At 43.0% G+C, this 21491-nt stretch overlaps 1 protein-coding gene across 1 annotated transcript in view; it reads right to left on the bottom strand.

Moving 5' to 3' along the window:
- MALRD1 (MAM and LDL receptor class A domain containing 1) overlaps positions 1-21491 on the bottom strand; it is a gene marked incomplete at its 3' end in the record, with an annotated part of 701795 nt that overhangs the window by 463758 nt on the left and 216546 nt on the right. Inside the window, exon 22 of the mRNA XM_033932884.1 lies at positions 4876-4963. Within this exon, the coding sequence (XP_033788775.1) occupies positions 4876-4963 (88 nt within the window). The remainder of the gene's footprint in view (positions 1-4875; positions 4964-21491) is intronic.

Genomic DNA, 21491 nt, shown 5'->3' with positions numbered 1-21491 from the left:
CACATTCATCCCCAAATTCTACACAAAGCGCTAAACATTGTGTGTGCAAATTTGGGCCCTTGCCCGATTTGTGTGTGCACTTTAACCGAATAACGAACCAATTAGCTCCAATAATTGGGATCCTAACAAACAATTAATGGCACTAATTGGATATAGTTAAGATTTCTGTGCATAAATGTAGATGCAGTTCCAGAAAGGGTGCACAGAAATAGGAGGGTAATGGGCGGATCAGGGCATTCCTGCAAGTTATTTGCATAGTTATAGAATAAGGGGGATGTGTGCCTAATTTAGATGCAAGGATTTGCACCACATTTCAATTGTTGTAAATGGCCATGCCTAAAGCTAGGTGCAGTTCCCAGCCTGTGTCATATTCTATAAATGGTGCCTAATTTTGAGCACAGTTCATAGAATAGCGCTCAGCACTTTTTTGGACACAGATTTTTTTCGGTGCATTTATAAACTCTAGTCCTCATTCCATAACATGTTCCATTTGAAATGGAATCCTGGAAAGACAATTTTTATGACTTTGACACCCACATTTACATGTGTAAATGTCTAGAATGTTAGCATTGATGTATGTGTATATGGACTAGGGTTACCATATGGCTCCAGAAAAGGAGGATGGATTGAGACATCCGGGCTTTACTTCCATTACTTTCAATAGAAGTAAAACCCAGATGTCTCAATCTGTCCTCCTTACTTCCATTGCTTTCATTAGAAGTAAAATCTGGATGTCTCAATCCATCCTCCTTTTGTGGGGCCATATGGTAACCCTAATATGGACATACCCAAGTAAGTGCCAGCAGGTACCTAAGCAAGGGGACGTACACTGGGGTAGAGCATGGGCAGATTTCTCACTTATGCATGGAGCTCTATAACTAATATAATGGCGGGTGCCTTATGTTAGATACACCAATATCAGGTTCCATTATAAAATAAACTCCCACCACGTGTCCTTAAGGTGCCTAAATAAGAACATAAGAATTGCCATACTTAGGGTTACCAGACGTCTGGATTTCCCCAGACATGTCCTCTTTGTAGATGGGCGTCTGGATGACTTTTCAAAACCCGGCACTTTGTCCAGTTTTGAAAAGCAAATCGCGTCAGGAGGGGCATCTATGTAAGTGCGGATGTTCACCCAACCGAGACAAGCAGGCTGAGAGGGTGGGGCTAGATGCAAGGCGGGGGCATGGTGTGGGTGAAACGGGGCATGGATGGGTAGAACTGAGCGGGCCTGGGGGACAGGGCTAGGGGTCTGGATTTTACATATGTAAAATCTGGTAACCCTAGCCATACTGGGACAGACCGAAGGTCCATCAAGCCCAGTATCCTGTTTCCAACAGTGACCAACCTAGGTACCAAGCGCCTAGCTAGATCCCAAGTAGTAAAACTTGCCTGATGAACAGAGATAATGGTGGGAGGGCCTTGAGGGAGATAAGTGAGGAGAGATATTGAGAGGAAGCTAAGTGAATGCACTTGTGAATCTGTAAAAAGAGTTTGAACTTTATTCGGAAATGAATAGGGAACCAAAGAAGTGATGAGGAGAGGGATAATGTGAGTATGGTGACTCTGATGGAATATAAGTCGTGCAGCAGAATTTTGAATGGTTTGAAGGGGAGAGAGATGGTTGACTGAAAGATTTCTCCCTTAGAGAATCGTGGCTAGTGATGCCTAATGATGAACGTAGGCGCTGGTAATTTAGGCCAGGGTTTTAAAGGCCTACATTTCCAGCGACTAGGTTCAGCATAGAATCACACTTAGTGGAGCTTAATGACACCTAAGGGCATCTCATCCCCCAAACACGCTTACTTAAGCATGCAGCATCACTAAGCACCACTAGGCACCTGGGTGTTAACCACCAGTCCTGGCAAGTGCCTATTTTTTTTTAATTGATTTTTTTAATCAGCTTTTAATGGCACAATCAATTATTGTGCCAATTAAAGCCGATTAAAACAATTAAATTAGGCGCCTCTTACAGGATTTCCCTCACAGAGCATAAACTGACTGAAGTAAAAATAATCTTCAGTGATTTGTGCCTGTTTTCTTCTGCAGGCGCAGTTTCTAGACAAATCAATAGATGTTGTTTCAGAAATACAATCTGCATGTGTTGCTTCTTTCCCTGGCACAGTCATTCCTGGGAATGCCTCCACAAAGATGCAGGTAAAAGCAAGGATAATGTAGACCAGTGGTCTCAAACTCGCTGCCCGGGGGGGGGCCACATGCGGCCCGCCAGATACTATTTCGAGGCCCTCGGTATGTTTATCATAATCCAAAAGTAAAATAAAACAGTTTCTTGATTATATGTCTCTTTAACTATAAATAACAATATTATTATTAAAACTTAGCCAAAAGGAAAGATTTATAAACTATAAATATTTTTACCTCATGCAAAATTGTCATTTTTCTGAGGCCCTCCAAGTACCTACAAATCCAAAATATGACCCTGCAAAGGGTTTGAGCTTGAGACCACTGATGTAGACCAACCCATGTATTTATTTATTTTTATTCAATTTTTTTCTATACTGCTCTCCCAAGGGAGCTCAGAACAGTTTGCATGAATTTATTCAGGTACTCAAGCATTTTCCCTGTCTGTCCCGATGGGCTCACAATCTATCTAATGTACTTGGGGCAATGGGGGGGATTAATTGACTTGCCCAGGGTCAGGAGGAGCAGCATGAGTTTGAACTCACACCCACTGCGCCACATACGGTGATAAATTGCTTTTTCACAATTATCTTTTTTGGATCCTAGCACAGATGATATTTCTTTGTGGGAGTCCTGCATTTCTAACTCTATATTAACTGTTCTATCCCTTCTCCTGGTGATATCGAAATGTAGTTAACTCCAATAGTGCATAGCAGTAACTGCATCATAGGTCAATCATACGAGTATTAGCCATTTCAGACAGTGTATAATATGATCAACATATCACTCCCACCATATTCCCAGTGGAAGACAAATAAAAAGGTAAAATTTGATCAAACACAGATATCTATAGATCTTTTTACCTTGCTATATGGAGAGTGTGTGGTGCAGTGGTTAGAGCTACATCCCCAGAACCCTGAGGGCACTGTTTCTTGTGACCCTGGGCAAGTCACTTAATCCTCCAGTGCCCCAGGTACATTAGATAGAGTGTGAGCCCACTAGGACAGATAGGGAAAAATGCTTGAGTCCCTGAATAATTTGTAATCCACATAAAATTGTAGGATATGTAGAATATAAATAATTAAATCAAATAATTAAATATATCCCAGTTCAGTTGGTGAAAGCTAGAAGGATGCTAGGTTGCATAGGGAGAAGTATGGCCAGTAGGAAACAGGAGGTATTGATACCTCTGTATAAGACTGGTGAGACCTCATTTAGAATATTGTGTACAATTCTGGAGGCCACACCTTCAAAAAGATATAAAAAGGATGGAGTCGGTCCAGAGGAAGGCTACTAAAATGGTGTGTAGTCTTCATGATAAGGCATATGGGGACAGACTTAAAGATCTCAATCTGTATACTTTGGAGGAAAGGCAGGAGAGGGGAGATATGAAAGTCATTTAAATACCTACTACATAATATAAATGTACATGAGTTGAGTCTCTCATTTGAAAGGAAACTCAGCAAGGAGAGGGCATAGGATGAAGTTAAGAGGTGATAGGCTCTGGAGTAATCTGAGGAAATACTTTTTTACAGAAAAGGTGGTAAATTCGTGGAACAGTCTCCCGGAAGAGGTGGTGGAAAAAGAGACTGTGTCTGAATTCAAGAGGGCCTGGGATAGGCACGTGGAATCTCTCAGAGAGAGTAAGAGATAATGGTTACTGTGGATGAGCAGACTAGATGGGCCATTTGGCCTTTATCTGCTATCATGTTTCTCTGTTTCTATTACTTTTAAAGTCATTTATTATAAGAACCCTTGGTATCTAACACAATTGATGAGGCTTTATCTGCCGTTGAGATCATTAAGATCAGAGGGAAAATTATGACTAGCAACAGTTGCAAAAACTGCATTGGCTTCCAATAATTTCCAGGGTTTATTTTAAATGTGCCTGCTTAACTCTTAAGATCTTGCATGGCATCCTTCCTCCTTTAATTCCCCTGTCTTGGAATTCTGCAAGATCTGACATTACCAGATCTAGTCAAAAATTTACAAATTGTCCTTTCCTACGTTGAAAGGCGTTATCTACATTGGCAAATTAGGAAAGTCTCTACTTTTCAAAATTACTGAGTTGTGGAACAATTTTCTTGCTCAACTGCGTGATCTGGGCTCTTTCCAACTATTTCGAAAACATCTGAAAACTTGGCTATTTTCAAAGTTGTAAATTCCGCTCCTCTCTATACTATTCCAAATCCACATTGTATTTGTTCTCTTTTCTACTTTTTGTAAACCATGTCGAGCTCTACTTTTATAGAGAAGATATGGTATATAAGTCTAAGATTTAGTTTAGTTTAGATTATGCTAATATAAGAACATTTGTAATATCAGTTGAAGGTGCTTTATTATGGAACAATCTAACAGGACAGCTGAAGTTGCTTTCTGATTTAAGAAACTAATTAAGAAACTAATGAAAAACAACTTTGTTTGTGGAGGCATTCTCTTGATTGAGCTAGCTAGGATCTTGATTGAAGATATTTTAGATATGTTTGTTTACTTATTTGTATGTTGGTTATATGATGATTATGTTTGTAGTTTTGTAAACCGTTACTTGTGGTGAGTTAGAAATGTTTTAAATAAATAAATACCTTGTGTAATTCAACCTGAAATTTGATTAAACTCAGTCTAACTAAAACTCAAACATGCCACCTTTATAAAATATTAACAGCTCCTGACAACCTCGCCAGACGCATACCATGAATAAAAAATGCACCGGATTTTAAGTGTTCCCCTTACCATTGTAAAGAGTGCAGTCCAGAAAAGACAGGTCATCAATTCCAATGTCTCCAGTGAAGCCATCACCAACTGTACCTTTTACCAAAATCTGAGAAATAAATAAGTACAAACTATTATAAAGTCTAAACCACTATGTTATATACAGTTTTGGAAAAGCTTGGCAGATATGCATTATATTGTGTAGCAATGTAAAACAGAGACTTCAGACAAAGTAAAAATTATCAAATCATTCCTGGATTTCTGTATTAAGAATTATGAGTCTACCATATCAAAGAAACTTATTTCCCTGATATGAACATGGACACTTTAAAATCTAGCCAAGAAGCACACTTACATATTCCAATCTGCAGGTTTCTTAAGCAGAAACCAGAATCTGATTCAGTGCTTTAACTTCCATAGCTCTCACTTCTTGGAATCAGCGCCTTCATTCATTGAAAGCGGCTAGAAACTTTGCTACTTTATACAAAGTTATGATTATGGTATTGTAAATATGATCTTAGGATCTATTGGCATGATATTCAAACACATTTATCTAGATAACAGCACCTGCTATCTAGATAAGTGCTGATAGTATCAGAGAAATATGGTGGCAGAGAAATTTTGCCTCCACCCATCATCTAGTTAGGGGCTACCCATCATTTGGAATGGCGGGCCTGCTCCTTCCCAGTGCATTGTGGGATACACCGGGGAGGGGCCTAAGACCCTGATTGGCCCAAGTGCTTAAGGACCCTCACATAAGAGGGGCCTTAGGCACCTGGGCCAAACTAAATCTTAGACCTCTCTTCCAGTGCATTCTGGGATGTACTGGAAGTGGCTTAAGATTCCAATTGGCCAGATCATTTAGGCCACTCCCATGGGAGGGTGGCCTGAGGGATCTGGCCAATTGGAATCAGGCCACTCCCAGTGCATCCCAGAATGCACTGGGAGAGAGGCCTAAGATTCAGGTTGGCCTAGGTGCTTAAGGCCCTTCCTATGGGAGAGGCCTTAAGCGCCTGGGCAATCAGGGCCTTATGCCCCTCCCCCCTGCATCCCCCAATGCACTGGGAAGGGGAAGGCCCACCATTCCAGTAAAAGCGGGCCTGCCGGACGGAGCCAAGAAGAATCTCTCCAGCTGGCCATCTAAAAAAGGTAGGGAGCTCCGGGTAGACTTGGGGGTTCTGGGTGGGCTACCTTATAAGGGGGGGGGTGTTCCAGCAAGAGGGATTGGGCATCCCTCCTGCCAACAATCTTTGGGGGGGGGGTGGAGGATTTCCAGCAGGAGGGACTGGACATCCCTCCTGCTACCAATATTTAGTGGAGGGTGGGGGGGGGGGTCAGGCAAGAGGGATTGGACATCCCTCCTGCCACTGATCTTTGGCCCCAGCGAGAAGGCCACAACGCATACTGGGGAGTGATGTTGGCCAGACGCTCCTCTGCAGCAAGGTATTTATAGTCGCGGTCGGTGGGGATCGGTTGGGAGGGAAGGATGGAGGGTCAGCGTGGGTTTGGCGGTTCGGCGGGGGCAGGGTGGGGGGGGAAGCATTGCTGCCTACGATTAGGGCTTATTTTGGGGATAGGGCTTATTTTTTGGGAAACACGGTAGCAATATTCCATTGCCCTAGGTACAAACACCTACACTGTGAGTCAACTAGAGACTAAGAATACACCTATATGCAATACGTGAACTGCTTTGATTGTAACCACAGAAAGATGGTATATTAAGTCCTTTTCTCCCTTTCCCACAGTGAGGCGGTACTTCAAGAAACTATTAACAAATAATTTAAAATAAACCAAAACATTTTGAGAGCATAAATCTTATTGTAGCAAACCAAATTAGCTATTTTGGAACCCAGTTCCAAACATATCCTCAAAAAGGCCCATATAAAGTTAAATAGACAGCCCCTATATCCAGCTGCAGTGATTTAGATGATCTGAAGACTCATGGATGAAAAAAAAAATCAGTCTGTTTCTGCTGAATGAATTTGAAGCAAAGGTCACGCTGAACATGAAACTTCAAAAAGAGTGGCAGGATAAAGTTATTCAAAGGTACAGACTAGAAGGCTTAAGAATATTCAATGTATTTGAAAATCTCTTGTGACACTGTCAGAACTATCACTATAGAGTGAAAACAAGTCTACGTAGAATCGCAAAGATATGAAGGGCAATTCTATAAATTGGTGCCTAAAGATAGGCATTGATTGTGCACTTAAGTTACAGAATAATAGTACTTGTCTGATGTGTGATTAGTATCACTAATTGTCAATTACATGTGTTAGTGCTAGGAATATTCTATAACATTACGCACCAACATTGCTTAGTGGATACAAGCAAGGGGGCGTAAACATGGGAAAAGTATACACTTCTCTCTCGTTATTCGCGGGGGATAGGGGTAGAGCCGGACCGCGAATGGCGAAAAACTGCAAATATCCGGCTCTGACCCACCCCCGCCTCCCTTCCGCCTTCCCCTGGCATCCCGGCCTTACCTGGTGGTCTAGCTGGTTTTTGGGGCAGGAGCGATCTTCCTACGCTCCTGCCCCTTGCAGAAAGCCATTAAGAAATGGCTGTGGGGAGTTCCCGTAGTCTCTCAAGAGACTACGGGAACTTCCCACAGCCATTTCCTAATGTCTATCTGCACGGGGCAGGAGCGTAGGAAGATCGCTCCTGCCCCGAAAACCAGCTAGACCACCAGGTAAGGCCAGGATGCCGGGGGGAAGACAAAAATATGGGGGGGGTTCCCTTCTCCCCCCCCAAAAAAAATCACAATTATGTGAAATCACGAGTAGGGAAACCGCAAATGGGGAGGGGGAAGTGTAGGTGTGTTTCTGAAATACGTGTATAACTTCAGAGCCTAAATTAGGCCCCAGTAGTTACAACTGCCATTCACTTAGCGCCTAACTTTAGGTCCATCAATACCGGCTTGTATTAGCATTTTATAATAGCATCTTTGCTCCAAGAAGCCTAAATCTTAGTGCTAATTTATACTATAGAAATTGCCATCATTGCCTGAAAATGGCACTTGTGAGGTCTGGGATTACTTTAAAAGAACTACAATTTTGTTTTCCATTCCTAGGATTCTACTTTTTTTCTTAGCCACTGCTGCACAGTGAGTAGAGGGTTTCAACATTCATCAGCTTTGGATAAAAGATCATTTGCATTCCTTCTCCATAAAGTTACAAATAAAGACAGAGACAATACCGGGTTAGTAGGGATGGAAGACCAGAATGGGTTTGGACAGATATAGAACCTACTACATCCTCCTGTGAGGGTTTTCCAGAATCAGCTATTAAAAGTTTCTAAGTAGGAAAGGCTCTGAAAATCTTTTTGTTTGCATTCTAAATGTTGAGGAGGTAAAATGTTACCATATACAGTATTGTGAATGGTAAGATCACACCACAGGTGCAGAGGTAATGGAGAGGTTGAAGTGTGCCCTTGGACTTTCATCTTCTACTCTACCTTCAGCTCCGTTTCCAGCAACAGGAATTGCCAACAGCTCCCGGGGGGAACAGCAGAGCTGTCAAGTTACAGTGTGTGCTTGCTATTCAAGCCCGTTTAGTTCCTAGAAACATTGCAAACTGAATTCACGAATAGCAAAACAATGTCCATACAGGAAAATATGGGTTAGGTTCCATCTCTACCCATCCCCCCTTTTACTAAACCGCGATAGCGGTTATTAGCGCAGGAAGCCGTGCTGAATTCTCTGCGCTGCTCCCGACGCTCATAGAATTCCTATGAGCATCAAAAGCAGCACAAAGCATTCAGCACGGCTCCCTGCGCTAATAACCACTATCACGGCTTAGTTAAAATGGGAGGAGGGGGTATATTTCCTCAAAAGTAAATAATTATTCCTATAGGATAAACAGGATTAGATTCCTGCATGGTAACATAGAAACATAGAAGATGACGGCAGATAAGGGCCATAGCCTATCAGGTCTGCCCACTCTACTGACCCACCCCCAAGTCTACTATCCTAGGGATCCCACTCCTGGTGACAGGTTCCCTTGGCAAAACCCTCCCACATGGGCATCCCATTTGCTCTTAAATTCTTGCACGCTGTTTGCCTCGATCACCTGCACCGGGAGCTCGTTCCAAGGATCAACCACTCTCTCAGTGAAGAAATATTTCGCGGTGTCGCCATGAAATTTCCCGCCCCTGAGTTTGAGCGGATGCCCTCTTGTGGCTGAGGGTCCATTGAGAAAGAGAATCTCTTCTTACATCTCGATACGGCCGGTAATATACTTAAACGTCTCGATCATGTCTCCTCTCTCCCTACGTTCCTCGAGTGAGTACAGCCGCAAATTTTTCAGCCTTTCCTCGTACGATAGATCCTTGAGCCCCGAGACTATCCTGGTGGCCATCCGTTGCACCGACTCTACTCTCAGCACATCTTTTCGGTAATGTGGCCTCCAGAATTGCACACAGTATTCCAAATGAGGTCTCACCATGGTTCTGTATAATGGCATTATGACTTCAGGCTTCCGGCTGCCAAAACTCCTACGGATGCAACCTAACAACTGTCTTGCCTTAGATGAAGCCTTCTCCACATGATCAGCAGTTTTCATGCCTGCACTGATGATCACTCCCAAGTCTCATTCTGTTAAAGTTCTAGCTAAGGTCTCACCATTCAAGGTGTAAGTTCTGCACGGATTTCTGCTGCCGAGGTGCATGATCTTGCATTTCTTAACATTGAAGCCCAGCTGCCAGCTTTGGGTCCTCGACCTGGCAGCTGGGCTTCAATGCTAAGAAATGCAAGATCATGCACCTCGGCAGCAGAAATCTGTGCAGAACTTACACCTTGAATGGTGAGACCTTAGCTAGAACTTCAACAGAACAAGACTTACAGTTGTAACACTTACAGTCGTAACATTCTTAAGTAAAGAAATTGCACAGAACAGTGCTGGAAAATAAATACTTTTTTTTCCCTATTGTTTGAATTGTTTTATCAGAGGTAGGAATTTAACCATAACCAAAATCATTTTAAAAAATTAGGAGCAAAGCTCAAACTTTCTGTTTAAAAAAGTTAGGGCTCCTTTTACTAAGGTACGCTAGCCTTTTTTAGTGCACGCACAAGATTAGCACGCACTAGCTGAAAAATTACCGCCTGCTTAAAAGGAGGAGGTAGCGGCTAGCGCGTGCTAAAACCGCTAGCGCGCCTTTGTAAAAGGAGCCCTTAGTTTCTGTTCTTTGCCATAAGGAGCAGGAAGGAGTGCTTCTGACTTGAATGAGGTGTTAATTAAGGTTATGTGAGGAAGGTAGAATAGCTGTAAAGATCATCAGGGCAATTTGATTACGGTGTTAGCTTCAAAAGACTATTTGAAGCGGTCCTCTAAGAATCAAAACTACTGTATATAGAGAGAGGAACAGTCCCAAGTAACCTTTTCTCGGAGAGAAGAGAAAGGAAATTTTATCTGAGTAAGTGAACATTATTTTGATTCTTGCTTTCATAATTTTGAGATAAAAGATAAATTGTAGGATTCATTATAAAGACAGTTTACATCTTTAAAAAAATGAACTTTACTTATTAGCTTGTTTCCTTAATATAAAAGCCTTTCCCCCATAGCTTTAAACTTGAACTTTCTGCTAGAAATAGAAACATAACTATCACAGCATTAACAGATAGCCTCTGGCAGGCCTAGCAGGGCCCAGCACACTACGAAACTGTCTAGAAGTTTGCCCAGTGTAATATAAATTGCAAGAGTATTGCAGAAGATAGATTACACTCTGAGACTGATGTGTGGTGGTAGCAAATAACTTGGATACCCTCCCGGTATCAATATCACAGAACTCTGTTCTAGCATAATTGAGCAGACTGAGCAGGATCCACATTTTCTGTGTCTGGTTTCCATAAAAATTGTGGATCCTGTTCAGTCTGTTCCATTAAGCTAGAATAGACAGACAACTTCATACACGATTGATTGAACATAGACATTGAATTCGGGCCAAGAACTTGTTGGAGCCTTTAGTGGCTCACAGTATGGAGAAAGAACATATTATTGATTCCATTTGTTGTATCATATTGGAACAGCTGGTTTGAACTGAAAGACGAGGGGACATCAGGCGCTGGCTTTGCTAGCATGAGCAAAAATGAACTTAAGAGCAAAGCCTTACTGAGTCAGACCAATGGTCCTTCAAGCCCAGTAGCCCGTTCTCATGGTGACCAATCCAGGTCCCTAGTACCTGGCCAAAACCCAAATAGTAGCAACATTCCATACTACCGATCCAGGGCAAGCAGTGGCTTCCCCCCATGTCTTTCTCAATAACAGACTATGGACTTTTCCTCCAGGAAATTGTCCAAACCTTTCTTAAACCCAGCTACGCTATCTGCTCTTACCACAACCTCTGTCAATGTGTTCCAGAGCTTAACTATTCTCTGAGTGAAAAAAATATTTCCTCCTATTGGTTTTAAAAGTATTTCCCTGTAACTTCATCAAGTGTTCCCTAGTCTTTGTAATTTTTGATGGAGTGAAAAATCGATCCACTTGTACCTGTTCTACTCCACTCAGGATTTTGTAGACTTCAATCATATCTCCCCTCAGACGTCTCTTTTCCAGGCTGAAGAGCCCTAACCTTTTTAGTCTTTCCTCATACAAGAGGCGTTCCATCCCCTTTATCATCTTGATTGCTCTTCTTTGAACGTTTTCTAGTGCCATTATATCTTTCTTGAGATAAGGAGACCAGAATCGAACACAATACTTCAGGTGAGGTCACACCATGGAGCAATACAGGGGCATTATATCATTCTTAGTCTTGTTAACCATCCCTTTTTTTAACAATTCCTAGCATCCTGTTTGCTTTTTTGGCCACCGTAGCACATTGGATGGAAGGTTTCATCGTATTGTCACTACAACACTCAGATCCTTTTCTTGGGGATGGAAGGTTTCATCGTATTGTCTACAACAACACTCAGATCCTTTTCTTGGGGCTATTCCCAAGATGGGTTATTCTTCCCAATGTGTATCACTTTGTTTTTGTCCACATTAAATTTCATCTGCCACTTGGATGCCCAGTCTTTCAATTTCCTAAGATCTGCCTGCAATTTTTCACAATCTGCATGTGTTTTAACAACTTTGAACAGTTTAGTGTCAACTGAAAATTTAATCACCTCACTCATCATTCCAATTTCCAGATCATTTATAAATAAGTTAAATAGTACAGGTCCTAGTACATATCCTTGTGGCACTCCACTGTTTACTCTCCTCCTTTGAGAAAAATGACCATTTAACCCTACCCTCTGTTTTCTATCCGATAAATCCGATAATTCCTAATCCACAACTGAACTTTGACACCTATCCCATGACTCTTTAATTTTCTCAGGATCCTCTTATGAGGAACTTTGTCAAAAGCTTTCTGAAAATCTAGATACACTACATTAGGGCTGCCCAAGTCCGGTCCTCAAGATCTACTAGCAGGCTAGGTTTTCAGTATATCCACAATGAATATGCATGAGAGAGATTTGCATACCAAGCAGGCAGTGCAGACAAATCTCTCTCAGGCATATTCATTGTGGATATCCTGAAAACCTGGCCTGCTAGTAGATCTCAATGACCGGACTTGGGCACTACATCAACTGCAATACCTTTATACACATGTTTATTCACACCTTCAAAGAAGTCAAGCAAATTGGTGAGGCAAGATCTCCCTCGGCTGAACCCATGCTGACTCTAAGGGCTCCTTTTACTAAACTGCGATAGCGTTTTTAGCATGCGCAGAATCTTAGCACGCGTTAAACCCTGCTACGTGGCTAGAACTAACGCCAGCTCAATGCTGGCGTTAGCATCTAGCGCGCACTAAAACCGCTATCGCAGCTTAGTAAATGGAGCCCTAAGTTTCCACGTTTATTAAAAATTTGGTATACTAATCAAACTTCAAGGCAGTGTACAATAATAATAATAAAAGGAGTGACATAGAACTTAAGCAGTATTAATACAATCAGACAATACATTAAGAAAATGTAGACTAATTAATTAATTAATTAATTAATTCCATCGATGGAAAGTAAGACAAGCAAGCAACGCGGGTAAGAAAGGCAACGGGAACTGTAATTGTGCAAGCAGTGCTGCTTGCCCAAAGCTTCCCTCTGACACAGCTTCCTGTTTCCGCCTGGGTGCATGGTGGGGTGGGGCGGGGCAGGGGGCCTTGTGTGCCTAGGGGCCCTCGACGAATTAATCCTGCCCTGGGTACAGGTTAGGTTTTTATTGATTGATTTAGTCCTTAGAAGGACCGTTAAAGTCCAAAAGCATCAGCAAAGAGGAAAGATTTTAGTTTGGACTTAAAATTATTTAGAGGCATCTCTTCTCTTAGATAGTTTGGCAAGGCAGTTACTGAGAAGATATTAGTAGAGAAGGAACAGTAAGCAAGTTCTGTGAAATTGAGCGCAGTGAGGGGTATAAAGAATAAGGGGCCTGTTAATGAATTCTGGAAGGTTAATAGAATGGGTTTTGAATATCAATAGTACGATTTTATAAGTGATTAAAGCTCATTGGCTACCAGTGGAGCACAGAATCATTAGTGGAGAAACGTGATCATACTTTTTTGCAAGGAAAATTATTTTAATTGCGGTATTTTGCACTATTTGTAACCTTCTGATTTCTTTTTGGGTTATTCCTTTGTATAGAGCGTTACAATAGTCTAGGCGAGAAATAACAAGTGAATGTATTAGAATGTTTATGGACTGGGGATCGAGAAAAGTAGAGAGTGAGCAAATTGCACAATCTGTGGAAACAATTTTGTACTATTGAGCTAATTTGGTCATGGTAGGAAAATGTACTATCGAGAATTACAACAAGAAAGTTCATCTTTCATAGGGAAGATCATGTTTGTCTACATGTTCTACAATTTTATATTTTTCTAGTCTTTAAGCCCATTACATTAATGGGTGTTAAAGATATCTGTCTGTCGGGGTTTATCTTTGTCTCTCTCTCCTTGGACGCTGTCTGTCTGTCATTCGTTCTGTCTGTGTCTCTCCCTGGCCCCCTGCCTACCTGTATTTCTCTGTTGCGGCATGCCTGCCTGTATCTCCGTGGCCCCCTTCTGTGTCACCCCCCCTTCCCAGAGCAAAGCATGATTGTTTTGTGCCCCCCAGCACACCCCTCCCCTCCAGCAGCCCCCTTTCCCTCTCCCCTTGTTGTGCCATGCCTGCGTGCTCCGTGGCCCCCTTCTGTTCCCCCCCCCCGATGATTGCTATCTGCCCCCAGCACACCCCTCCCCCAAAGCAGCCCCCTTTCCCTCTCCCCTGGTCCCCTGTTCTACCATGCCTGCGTGCTCCATGGCCCACTTCCCCCCAAAGCAGCCCCCTTTCCCTCTCCCCCTGGTCCCCTGTTGTGCAATGCCTGCCTACTCCATGGCCCCCTTCCGTTTCCACCCCCCCTTCCCATTCTTACCCTCCCTCCCTCCATGCCTCCAACTGGAGCTGGTCCTCTCGGCCCAGATCGTCGTGCAGCAGCTCCGGCATCCTGCCCCGGTACTGCTCGCCGTCGGGAAGGTAGAGAGCAGCCTTGCTCGCTGTCAGGAAGGTGGAGAGCGGCTCCTTCTGACTATGCATCCAATCTTTCTTTCCTTCCTTCTTTCTTTCGCATCCAACATTTATTTAACAATTCAGCCCCATCCTCTTTGGGTCCAGGTCTTTATCCCTTTTCCCTCTGCTTACATTCCCCAGATCCAATGTCAGTTCTCCTTTGTACCTACCACCACCTTTGTTGCAGGTCTCCCTCTCTCTTCTTCCTCTGTTAGGATCTTCCATCTCTCTGTTCTTCCTCAGGGTCTCCCCCCCCCCTGTATGCACCTCTCATAGTCCAGCATCTGCCTCCTGTCTTTCCCCTTTGGTCCAGATCTTTCTGTGTTTCTTCTGCTTACAACCCCCACCCCTTCTCTGCCTCACTGTCTTTCAGCCTTTGTCCCACCCCTTCCCTGAAGCCAGCCTGCCTGCGTCCCTCCTGCGCCCAAGCCTCTTTCAGCCTTTGTCCAACCCCTCCCTTGAAGCCAGCCTGCCTGCGTCCCTCCTGCGCCCGCCTGGCCTACCTGCTGGCGAAACTTCCTCCCCCCGGTCCGCTGCCACTCACTGCCCGCTGCCCGTCTCGAGCACCGAATCCCCCTGTGGAGACAAAACTTTTTTGTCCTTCTCGCCTTGGGAGGACGGTTGAGCCGGGAGGGAGGAGTCACTGCACATGCGCCTCCAGCTAGCGCAGGCGCCGTGAGGACTGGCACAGAAGCACACCTCACAGCGCCAGGAATCACAAAGTTTGCACAGCGCATGCATGCTCTAGGGTTTTATTATTATAGATAACTGGATTTTCCTTTTGCAGACAATGATTCCAAATGTTTTAAATATCTCTGGAATGGAAAGATATTTTGTGCATGGCCATCAATATATCTTATGCTGATTGGATATCTTTGTGATGATGCTTTGATGACATCATTTCATGATGATTTTAAAATCAGTGCTTCTTTTTCCACAGCCATATTGGAAGCCAGCACAATCAAGGCAAGTTTGGATGAGCAAGGAGTAGCAATATTCCATGATACCGGTCCAGGGCAAGCAGTGGCTTCCCCCATGTCTTTCTCAATAAAAGACTAACGACTTTTCCTCCAGGAAATTGTCCAAACCTTTCTTAAAACCAGCTACTCACTTAGAAACCGGCTCTCACACATGTGCAGAGCCAGCTTGGGGAAGACCGAACAGCTGAGCAGCAGGGGAAGTTCCAAAGAAACTTCCTGCCACACAGCTATTAGGGTTCTTTTTCTTTTTTTATTTAATGGCACAGATGTTGTGCTTGTGTTACACATGCACAATATCGATCCCCATTTTATAAAATGTGAGCCAAAATAGAGTCAGGAGGGATACCCACTCCTCCATGCCGAGCTGAGTCACACCCCTTGCAGGGCGCCTCCCCTACTTCCCCGTACTTCAATAAAAATCAGCAGGAGGGAGGCTCACTCCCTCCTGCCATCATTAACCTACCCTGGCCGAACTGACACCCCCCTTCGCCAGAACACCTCGAAAATGACCCCCTCCCCTTCCCCACTTTACAAAAAATTGGCAGGAGGGATGCCCACTCCCGTTTGCTAAACTAACTCTTTCTCTCATTTTAGTAAAGCCTGGGCACTTTTACATCTTTATTGCACCAACGACAAATTTTTGTTTAATACAATGTATGGTTACTTGTAAAGATATATCAAGTTGCAGTATGTTTCATACTCAATTTAACATCTTTTGTATGATTGTTGTTATTGTTCTTTGTTTATATATAATCATAAAATAAATAAAAATATTTGGAAAAAAAACCAGACAAACTGGACAAGAAGGTGCATCTATACACAGTGCTCAGGTGGGGGAATTACAGAGGGAATGATAAGACAAATATTGCCGCTCAGCAGGTGGGCTGGCGTTTGGAATTGAAAGCAGCTACAAAGAAGTGGGCTTTGAGTCTGGATTTGAATGCTGCCAGAAATGGAGCCTGACGTACTGACTTCAACAAAAAACATCCAACAATCCACCCAGCACTACAAACAATCATACATATAAATAGTATGCAAAATTGGAGAAAAGACCTCAGTGTCTAATAGGAGTGCCAAAAACAACTACCCTTTTAGACAAACCTATCCCAATATACTAACTTTGGGACAGGCAGACACGTCCTCAGTCAAAAAACTCCAAGATGTGGAAAAAATATTTCTTACTACGACTATTATATAAATATATCAAAATAGCATCACTCTTATCTGAAAAAGAAGTCTTCGTAGTACTGGGCTGTAGAAGCAGGAATAACCCGTACAGTGAAGTATGAGCAAAATGCAAAGTGGCTATTCAATCTCCACCGCTTCCAAGCTATCACGTACTGAGTCAGCCAGTTTGTTCTAGGCATACAGTGCAGCAAAGTAGAATGGACGGAGTCTGGAGCTGGCTATAGAGAAGAAAGGTACAAATAAGGGAGACACACCTGATGAACAGAGTGTCCAGGGGGGAGTGTGGGGAGAGAGGAGAGTTACCGAGGAGCTGCGGAGTGAATACACTTGTAGGTCAGTAAGAGGAGTTTGAACTGTATGCAGAAACGGATAGGGAGCCAATGAAGTGACTGCTCAGAAGAGCTTACAATCTATTTTGGACAGACAGGACATCTCAGGGTTGGGGAGATTCTGGTAGAAGGAATGATATGTATGCAGGGTCTAGTGAAGATTTTTTGATGAGAGGTGTAACTACAGTGTGTTTGAAGACATCAGGAACTATTGCGGTGGAGAGTGATCAGTTGAGGATGTAACATATGGGAGGGATGACAGTGGGAGCAATGGCTCTGAGCAGGCGGGTAAGAATTGGATCAGAGGAACAGGTGGTGGGTTTGAAGGAGGAGAGGAGGTGAGCAGTTTCCTCTTCCATGACTTCAGAGAAGGAGGAAAAGGTAGTAGGGATTGTTGAAGGGAGGTTGGTAGAGTGGACAGCTGGAAGGGGTGGTGGGGGAGGTGACTAGATTAGATTACTGTAACTCACTGTTATTAAACATTACATGCAAGGAACAAAGACGATTACAAATAATACAAAACATTGCTATTAAATTAATTCACCACGGAAAGAAATACGATCACGTAACGCCTTATCTTATAGACTCACACTGGCTACCTATCAATCAAAGAATAACTTACAAAATAGCCTTACTTGTATTTAAAACAATTTCTTCTAATGAACCACAATTTATTAATCGTCTTCTAATTCCACTTTCTTCAAATCGTTCTCTCCGGTCTAACGCTCAAGAATTATTAATGGTCCCATCTTTAAAAATAATAGGGACCAGACGCCATGATATCTTCTCAGTTAAGGCTCCACTTTTATGGAATACCCTTCCTTTATACATCAGAAACATTAAAGATCTTAACCTATTCAAAACCAACTTAAAAACATTCCTCTTTAAAGCTTCATTTAGCCTCTAAAATTTTTCCTTTTTCAAGATCACTTACAACTTCAGTATTTTAACCCAACCCTAGTGTTTTACCCCTCCCCTGCCTACGTTCTTTTTTTCTTCTTTTAAGATATAAAATATTGTAACATTTTTCCCTTACGTTTTTACCAAAGTATTCCAGTTTTGTCCTTAATGTCTGTATTGTCAGTTTAATATTCCCCTGTTTACTTATTTAATGTATTAATGTTAATCTAAATTTAATGTTTTACCCCAATCATATATTTATGTAATTCGCTTAGAAATATTAAGCGAACCATCAAATTTAAATAAAACTTGAAACTTGAAACTTGACTTGGTTAAGGATTCAAGGTTGATCTTGTGAATCTTGATGTGGAAGAACTCTGCCGTCGTCTGGAGGGGAAAGTGAGGAGGGGATATGACGAGGAGGTACTTTGAGTAGAGAGTTGAGTGTGGCAAAGAGACAGCGAGGAATGGCACTAAAAGAGTTAGTTAAATGGTTGTAGTATTGTTTGGCAAGCAAGAGGGTAGATTGGAAGGATGTCAGCATGAATTTGAAATGTATGAAGTCGGCATATTTGCGGGATTTGATCAAAAGACATTCAACAGCTCAGGCAAAGGAGTGCAGGTAACGGATGTTGGGGGTCAACCAGGGCTGGAGTTTGACATGTCTTACAGGACATGAAATGGGAGGGGTGAGGGTATTAATAGAAGAAGAGAGAATTGAGTTATAGGAGAGGACAGCGTCATTGACAGAATTGTGTGACATAGTACATAAGAATATCAGAATAGCCTTTCTGAGCCAGACCAATGGTCCTTCTAGCCCAGTACTCTGTCTGGAAAGTCACAAGTACCTGGCAAAAACCCAAACAGTAGCAACATTCCATGCCACTGATCCAGGGCAAGCAGTGGCTTCCCCATGTCTATCTCAACAGCAGACTATGGACTTTTCCTCTAGGAACTTGTAGTAGAAAGGAGGGCTGAGACAGTGGTAGAGAGTGTGTCAGGATTAATAGACTGAAGCTTCCTAAATGTATGGGTAGTGATTGGCTGGGTTTGGAGGGAGGGTGATGAGTTGTGAAAGTTAGCAGCTGATGGTCAGAGATGGGAAGAGTGAAGGTACAGAATTCGGTGACAGAGCAGTTGGAGGAGAAGATGAAGTCGAGGCAGTGGCCTTTCTGGTGCGTAGGGGTGGTGGAGCACAGCTGGAGATCATATGAGGATGTTAGAGCGAGAAACCTTGAGTGGCGTGTTGGTAGCGAGTTAAGTGGTTTGGAATGAGGAGAGGAGATGGGGAATTAGCAAACAGAGGTCATTGGGGAGGAAAGGGAGTAAATAGTACCTGCCTCCTAATTGGACAGTGAGAATTGCCCTGGATTTAATAAAGCAAGACAGATGTGTAAGGTCTGTAATAGTGGTGGCAGATCTCAGAAGATGAAAAGGAGAGTAAATTTTTAAAGTAAACTCACCAGCCATAGTCATGTGAGTGCCACAGAAAAGTAAGGATAAAGAAGGGTAATGGCATAGAAGTGATACTGAAAGCCATGGAGGAGTTTAGAGCACCAAGGGAAGAAGTGTAGATGGAAAAAGGAAGTGGTCCCAAGACACAGCCGTGAGGTATATTGACCAACAGCAGGATGGCGATGGAGGAGGATCCACCACAGCAAACACTAAAGGTGCGATGAGAAATATTGGAAGAAAACCATGATAACAAAGCATTGAAATCCAAGAGAGGACAGCGAAGACCTATGCTTTGAATGGAATACAATTTAGACCCCAAAATTTTTATTTAGGAACTGCTTAGCTGATTTTATGTGATCTATTTATTCATTCTTTCAATTTTCTATACTGTTCTTCCAAGGGAGCTCAGAACAGTTTACATGAACATATTCAGGTACTCAAGCACTTTTCTGGCTTTGTCCTGGTGGGCTTACAATCTGTTTAGTGTACCGAGAGCAAGGGGGGGAGGGGTTTAAGTGACTTGTGCAGCGTCACAAGGAGCTGCGTGGGTTTGAACCCACAACCCAGGGTTCTGAGGTTGTAGCTTTAACCCACCGTGCCACACATTCCCCTGTTTTGTTTTGTTTTTCAGATATTACTAGGCTTTCCCATGGAAAGTGTGAAGTTTCCTGGCTGTAAAGCAATTGGCTGTTTCTAAAGGAGCTTCTTTTGGGCTGCACTTTCTTTGTTTATGTATAAATAGATACAATCTCATAAATATATTTTCTATCATCCAGAGTAAAGGTAAAGACAGTGGCATAGTAAGGGGGGAGGGGCAGACCAGGAAGTGACATCAAAGGGAGAGCTGAGGCCAGTGCGAGCAGCAAGTTGGAGATGCTGCTTGCGCCAGGGAAGTTAGAGGTACAGGGAAGGGGCACACGCACATGGTGGGGGGCAGAGAAGAGGGAAGGGGGGAGTGCCACCACCCCAGGATGTCTCCTACTCTTGCTATGCCATTGGGTAAAGGGGGTGAGATTTAATGTGCTGCTTTTTCTGTGTGGTTACAATCAGAGCTGTTTACATATTTTACACAAGTACTTATTTTGTAGCTGGGGCAATGAAGTTTTAAGTGACTTGCTCAGAGTCACAAACAGCTGCAGTGGGGGAACTGAACTCACAACCTCAGGGTGCTGAGGCGGCTGCTCTAATCACTCCTTTAAAACGGGGCTGGTCAAGATTTACTTTTGTAATTTGTTATGTTTATTAATGGCACACGTTTGTGCTTCAATTGGTAATCTATACTGCTCAATTTGTGCATCTAGTTTGCTTTTAAATCCTAGAACGGTGGATTCCGCAATAACCTCCACTGGGAGAACATTCCAGGTGTCCACCACTCATTGCGTGAAGCAGAACTTCCTGATATTTGTCCTGGACTTGTCCCCCCTTAGCTTCAGTCCATATCCTCTTGTCCGTGTCACATTGGACATTGTAAATAATTTTTTTTCCTGCTCCATTTTGTCGATTCCTTTCAGTATTTTGAAAGTCTCAATCATATCCACTCGCAGTCTCCTTTTCTCAAGCGAAAACAATCCCAGTCTCTTAAATCGTTCCTCGTATTCCAAATTCTCCATACCTTTTATTAGCTTCGTTGCTCGTCTCTGCATCCTTTTCAGCGGTTTTATATCCTTCTTTACGTTCCATGTGATGGCACTAATTAGAAGTTGTGTGCGCAACTTTCTAAGTGCTTTCAATAAAGCGGTGCACATCACTTCTAGTGTGGGAATCTCAAAAGGGGGATTGTCCAGGGGAGGAGCATGGGTGGATTGTGGACATTCCTAAAAATTAGGTGCACTGTTATAGAATATGCCTAATCTCTGTATACCTTAAGTATAGGTATTCAGGCCTGGTTTTCATTGGACTAAATGGGTGCACCTATATGTTAGTGATGCATGATTATATACATGCTCATATCAGCACCATATATAGAATATAGCCTTACATGCAGAAAGGGTATGTGTAACTGGGAGCTCCACCCACATATACATCACCTTTGCAATTGTGTACTACAGCACTTATGGACACCATTCAGTGGCCTAGTAGTTAGAGCTGTTGCCTCAGCACCCTGAGGTTGTGAGTTCAATCCTAGCCTGCTCCTTGTGACTCTGGCCAAGTCACTGAATCCCTCCATTGCCCCCAGGTACCACAGTAAGATTGTGAGCCGGCATAGACCATTATTTCCTATGGGGAAATTCGCTTTGATATAAGAGTGCTTTGGATTACAAGCATGCTTCTGAA

This window comes from Geotrypetes seraphini, chromosome 2 (genome assembly GCF_902459505.1).
Source record: "Geotrypetes seraphini chromosome 2, aGeoSer1.1, whole genome shotgun sequence".
Taxonomy (NCBI): domain Eukaryota; kingdom Metazoa; phylum Chordata; class Amphibia; order Gymnophiona; family Dermophiidae; genus Geotrypetes; species Geotrypetes seraphini.
This window is presented reverse-complemented; position numbering and strand designations above follow the sequence as displayed.